The sequence below is a fragment of the Corticium candelabrum genome, chromosome 21 (assembly GCF_963422355.1).
Source record: "Corticium candelabrum chromosome 21, ooCorCand1.1, whole genome shotgun sequence".
In the NCBI taxonomy this organism is placed as follows: domain Eukaryota; kingdom Metazoa; phylum Porifera; class Homoscleromorpha; order Homosclerophorida; family Plakinidae; genus Corticium; species Corticium candelabrum.
In genome coordinates, this window is record NC_085105.1 from 698,622 (window position 1) to 705,000 (window position 6,379).

The 6,379-nt window shown below is 42.7% G+C and overlaps 2 protein-coding genes across 2 annotated transcripts in view; both read left to right on the forward strand.

Moving 5' to 3' along the window:
* The first annotated feature begins 864 nt into the window (after window positions 1-864).
* On the forward strand, window positions 865-4,325 carry LOC134196341 (transmembrane protein 164-like). The gene is made up of 7 exons (XM_062665443.1): window positions 865-1,224; window positions 2,191-2,240; window positions 2,291-2,357; window positions 3,166-3,244; window positions 3,310-3,410; window positions 3,469-3,545; window positions 4,043-4,325. Exons 1-7 carry the CDS (start codon window positions 865-867, stop codon window positions 4,146-4,148), a joined length of 840 nt encoding a protein of 279 aa, XP_062521427.1. The 3' UTR covers window positions 4,149-4,325.
* Window positions 4,326-4,484: 159 nt separating this feature from the next.
* LOC134196300 (transmembrane protein 164-like) overlaps window positions 4,485-6,379 on the forward strand; it is a 3,979-nt gene continuing 2,084 nt past the window's right edge. Inside the window, exons 1-3 of the mRNA XM_062665397.1 lie at window positions 4,485-4,895; window positions 6,030-6,079; window positions 6,141-6,207. Of these exons, the coding sequence (XP_062521381.1) occupies window positions 4,539-4,895; window positions 6,030-6,079; window positions 6,141-6,207 (474 nt within the window). The 5' untranslated portion in view covers window positions 4,485-4,538. The remainder of the gene's footprint in view (window positions 4,896-6,029; window positions 6,080-6,140; window positions 6,208-6,379) is intronic.

The window sequence follows — 6,379 nt, forward strand, 5'->3', positions numbered from 1 at the left end:
CTTGTCGTTTTTGACGTCGCCGGTAGTAAACGACACGCTCCGTGCATACGTATACCGTTCAAGGTCAGCTTAATTTTGGTGGAGGTCCGATGAGCCGTTGCAGAGTAATTCGCTTGCTAGTGGATGCGAGTCCTCCTGCATGGGACACTTTAGAATATACTCGGCACGTTTCCAATCTATACGCACTGACCATTACTAGAGTGGACCTCTACGTCTTTGCTCTGAACGTAGTTTGATGTTAGCCAATGCGCGCGAGTAGAGGCGAGTCCTCCTTGGATATTAAATAATATACTCAGCACGTTTCCAACCTACCTACGCACTGAACAATATTTCTTTTGGAACTCTTATATTTTTGCTCTGGATGTAGTTCTACAGCTTGCTCAGATAACGCAGTCTGATGGGACTGCTGGATAGCTATAGCATTGTGACCTAACAATAGTATGTGAACAAACAATGGGTAATGGAAGTGAGTATTGCACTCTTAGTTATGAGAAAACAAAACTACCCTAACTAAGAGATTGAGTTCAAGTAACGGAACTTCCTTCAAATTGAGTCTATCAGGGGCATTCAGTTTCCTTCTTGAACGATGAACAGCATTATGTCATTGTACGATGCACCCCAAAAGGGGACCCCACTGAAAAAGAAGACGACGCCACCCTACCCATGTTCTTACCCATGTCGAGTTACACCCGTACCCCAAATTTTAGCCTCGTGGGTAATCCGGTCTAGCCGGGTATCGAACTTATACATGCATATATATATATACAAACACCGTCAATGCTATATATAGATGCGCCTATGTAGCGTAATAAATGTCTGCTTGATAGCGTGCGTTAACAACGACACTTCAATTTCAAATTCTTGATGGCAGGTTGGTTGGACTCTGTGAAATCGACACTATATGGTGGCCTCCACTCATCTATCATCGATCTTGGAGGCGCTGAATGCGCTCACCACATCCCATTTTGGGTTAAAATAACAGAATCCGTCGGCGTCATCATCTACGCGGCCATTGTCATTGCATGGACGGCGAAAAAGGTGACCTATGTGACGGACGAGGACGTTTTGGTGATGAGAGCGAGAGACATACGTGTTGGCAGTGGGTGTAGGAGTGTGATGCTGATGATCTTGGCGCTTGTGTTTGGCATGGAGTTGAGTTACAAGGTCGTCATTGGACGCTTGCTCTTCGTCATGAATCCTTGTCATGTCATTACCATTACGCAGGTATAGTTCATTGGGTCATGTCGCAGAGTGAAAGTTAGGTTAATCACGTGAGTGATGAGGAAGTGACGTTATGTCACGTGACCTTTCTGGCGCGTAACCTTTTTGTCACGTGACCTTTAGCAAGTTTTTCGCGTGGTTTTAGTAGCATAGTGTCAGTTACAGAGCGTTCAAGCAAAGAAAACGGCAAACAGCATGATGGGCTTGTGATAGGCCGATGTCACACAAGGTGACATACTCATGCACTAGACTCCTTGCTGAAATCCATATGGCAGGCAGGAATACATACATGTAATATAGTAGTAACTGAAACTGGCGGAATTCAAGACATACAGGGCATGGAAGTCACCTCTGACGTTTCTGTGTTCTAACATTGAGTTTTGTCTATAGTGAGTCAGGAAATGGTTACTTAGGCCAGACCAACTAAATTTTTATCGTCAGATATTTGGACATGAACCAGAAAGACCTGGAGCAACCGTTCAAAATAAAAAAGATCATGTGACATTTTGATTTTGGTCAAGTGACATTTGAGCATGACATTTTGATCACGTGACATTTTAATCACGTGACATTTTGATTTTGATCATGTGATATTTGAGCATGTGCAGTTTTATTGCACTGCATACAAACGTGAGATAACAAAATGGACACTGAAAAAGATGCTGATATTGAGCTAATCACAGAAACAGTTGCTTGACTACATGCACTGTCAACTCTTACAGAGTCATCAATACGTAGTCATAGGATGTGTATACTACTGTACCAACAGCAAGTGTAATATCACTGCGCATGCGTACATCAAATTTTAGTTTTATTTTGTTTAATTAATTAATTAAGCTTAAAACTGGAATGGCTAATCTGAGCATCAAGAAATTTAGTTGGTCTGGCCTTACTGTTGGCCATTGCAGACGACCAGTTTTAGTGAAAGTGATGGGTATACAGAGTGACTATAGCAATGTGTTGTTTTAGCTCTGTTTGCTGTGTGTTGTACCCAGCAAGCTCTCTGTTGCTGTTTTCAGGTAAGTTGTTTGTCGAACTTTTTTTTGTTTTTAATTTTTTATTTTCTTAGAGTAATGATTCATAATTTATTTGGAGCGTTTCTTGGTCTTCTGTTTGCTGCAACGACTGGTAGACAGGTGTGGCTGTGACTGTAGATGGTCAGACATGATGGTTGTGACTATGGTCTGTTTGTTCATTTTTGATGTGAATAAAGACAGACAGACAGACAGACAGACAGACAGATGAACAAACACACAGACAGGCATATGGACAGACAAGTGGACAGACACAGACAAATGGACAGACACACAGACGAATGGACAGGCACACACAGACAAATGGGCAGACACACAGACAAATGGACAGACACACAGACAAATGGACAGGCACACACAGACAAATGGGCAGACACACAGACAAATGGACAGACACACACAGACAAATGGACAGATGCACAGACAGACAGACCAATGGACAGACACACAAACAAATGGGCAGACTGTGAGACACACAAACAAATGGACAGATACACAGACAAATGGACAGACAGACACACAGACAGACAGACAAATGGGCAGACACGCAGACAAATGGACAGACACACAGACAAATGGGCAGACACACAGACAAATGGACAGACACACAGACAGACAAATGGACAGATACACAGACAGACAAATGGACAGACACACAGACAAATGGGCAGACACACAGACAAATGGACACACAGACAAATGGGCAGACACACAGACAAATGGACAGACACACAGACAAATGGACAGACACGCAGACAAATGGACAGACACACACAGACAAATGGACAGACAGACAAATGGACAGACACACAGACAAATGGACAAACCAACAGACAAATGGACAGACAGACACACAGACAAATGGACACAGACAAATGGACATAGACAAATGCTAGAACGTGTTTCTTAGCTGCCTGGCCAAGTTTCCGTCTACTGGGCTCAGCACTTGTTGATCTGCATAATCCCAATGTACATGATCTATTCATGGGGTTGGTCGTCATGTACATGACACACCTTCACACTTCACTTTGTAGTCACGTGATCACATGTTTAGGTCCTCAGTGCTTAGAACCACTTTCTGATTGGTCGTGGGCTCGAATCAGTCTTGTAGTGTTTGGTCTCTACCATCACCACATTCTTCTCCCATTGGCTGAGGTTTGTCTGTTGTGACTTAAATTTGTAGCATCAACAGCCATGTTGTTGTTGATTACAGTTAACTCACGTCAATCTTGGGTTTATGCTTTGTCCTCCATCGTCTGATCCAATTGGTGGCCCATACTACCGAATTATGTACGTGAGATTTTGTGTGGTTGTTGTAATTGAACTCAAACGTGTGTGTGTGTGTGTGTGTGTGTGTTTGTGTGTGTGTGTGTGTGTGTGTGTGTGTGTGTGTGTGTGTGTGTGTGTGTGTGTGTGTATCTGTGTCTGTGTCTGTCTGTGTGTGTGTCCGTGTGTGTGTGTGTGTGCATGTGTGTGCATGTGTGTGTGTGTGTGTGTGTGTGTGTGTGTGTGTGTGTGTCTGTGTCTGTGTGTGTGTGTCTGTGTGTGTGTGTGTGTGTGTCTGTGTGTCTGTGTGTCTGTGTCTGTGTGTGTCTGTGTCTGTGTGTCTGTGTGTGTGTGTGTGTGTGTGCACGCATGCGCGCACGTGCATGTGTGCGTGCATGCGTGTGCATGCATGCATGTGTGTGTGTGTGTGTGTGTGTGTGTGTGTGTGTGTGTGTGTGTGTGTGTGTGGTGTGTGTTCTGTTTCTATTGCTATTAATCTGACTTCCATTCTAATATATCAGATATACTATCCTCATGTCGATTCTTGGATTAACAATCGGCAAACTCTACACTGCAACTTACTTTTGCCTCGCCAACCAATTCTCAATCAAAAACAAAGAAAACTAACACCATTATCATAATAATAAATAATTATTATTAGTTTTCAATAGTTTCCATTTGACTTCATATTATTGTAAATAGCAAATATTGAACAATAATATCATTATGAGAATGGATTAGTAGTACAGTATATGCAAACAATTTCAGTGCAGTTTTGTCATTTTTAATAGACTCCGTTACTGTCTACAATGCCTACTGTCACACACCAATCAATGTAGCCTCGAATTTCCAGACCAGAGCGCTCTCTGGTCTGGAAGTTCGAGGCTACAATCAATGTTGTAATTGTACTGAAGAGTTACGTCACTATGCTAACCCACTACGCATGCGCAAACATACCTTGACGCATTCGTTCTTCCTTGACTGGTGGGTCGATTGCCGCCTTTTTCTCTGAATGAAATGTCTTTCATTCATGCCGTTCAAGACACGTTGTACGGAGGCATAAACGCGTCAATCGACGGCGTCGGAGGAGCAGAATGCGCTCGTCACATTCCGCGTTGGGTGAAAATCTGTGAGGAAATCATCGTTCTCATCTATTTGTTTGTACTGTACGCGTGGACGGCTAGGACGTTGAGTCGTGTGAGTGATGATGATGTGAGAGCGATGGGCGAGAGGGAGAGACGCATTGGGAGCTTTTCGAGGAGATTTGTGTTGATGGTGTTGGCGATGGTGTTGGGAATGGAGTTGAGTTATAAGTTAGTGACGCGGCAGTTGCTGTTTGTTATGAATCCGTGCCATGTGGTGACCATAACGCAGGTGAGGGTTGGTTGCTTTCCTTTGTCTGACTGTCTGTCTGTCTACGTATATTTTTCATGAATGGACAGTCCGTCAGCACTGGGCCTCGCTTTTATTTTCTAGCGCGCCGGTCCGCACCCCCACATATAGCTCCACGTGCTCCGCCACGACAAAATGGGCATTTTATTGCAATACAATACATAAGATTAAGACTCTTCGGCGGTCCTGAAAGACATGTGTTACATAGTATGACATGGGCTCGTTCAAACATCTGTGAAGTCAACAGTGCGATTTGAGACCTTGTTTGGGAAGAGGAAAGTTGCATGGTGAATGCCATGCTAAGCCGGAAGTGGTAACTCAACTACGCACTGCAACACCGTTGAGTCGACACTATATACACACTAAATACACATACACATTATGACTAGACAAAAGGGACCTATGGTCCCTTCTCTAAATGTTTATGACTGTTCACTGAGAGCTGAAGTCTTCCTGCAGCTGTATATCATTGACTGAACTGTGAGATAGATGTTGCAGATATTGAAACCATTTTACTCCCCATCTTCCAAGGTGCTTAAAGACAAGGGGTATCAGTTTCACAGAGGCACCGCATGGTCTCTTCTGTCTGTCTGTCTGTATGTATGGCTGTATGTCTGGTTGTCTGAGACCAAAGAGATCAACTATTGAACAATAAAACTGAAACTGAAAGTAAAATTTTATAACAACTAAAGAACCCAAAGAGGGTTCCAGTTACTACAACGTTTGTCTGTCTGTCTGTCTGTCTGTCTCTGTCTGTCTGTTTGTTTGTCTTTTTATTTGTCTGTCTGTCTGTCTGTCTGTTTGTTTGTCTTTTTATTTGTCTGTCTGTCTGTCTGTCTATATGTAGTGTTTAATAATATTGATATATTTATGAGCACTGGATTGTCTTTTATCTGCTTATGTACATGTAGAGTGTAGGTGAAATAAAACCTTTCGCTTGTTTGTCTGTTTGTATGTCTACCATACTGTCTGTCTGTCTGTCTGTCTGATTTGTTTGTTTCTTTGTTTATCCGTCTGCCTGTCTGTTTGTCTGTCTATCTGTCTGTCTGTTTGTCTGATTTGTTTGTCTGTCTGTCTGTCTGTCTGATACAAGATTTGATTGTTAACTCTTTTTAGCTCTATTTGTTGTGTGTTGTGCCAAGCAAGATGTCAGTTGCTGTTTTTAGGCACGTTGGAATTAATCAATTTTGTATCTTTGTGTGGTTGATTGTTGTTGTGTGCTTGCAGAACTATGATACATAACCTGTTTGGGACATTCCTTGGTGTTCTGTTTGCTGTGACAAACACAAGAGAGGTTAACAGACATTAATTAAAGTCAGTGGTATGATAGACAGAAAGACAGACATTGGACAGGCAGGCAGGCAGATAATTGAACAGACAGACGGACAGATAGACAAACGAACAGACATACTGACAGACAGACAGATAGACAATACATACAGACAGACTGATAAACAATACATACA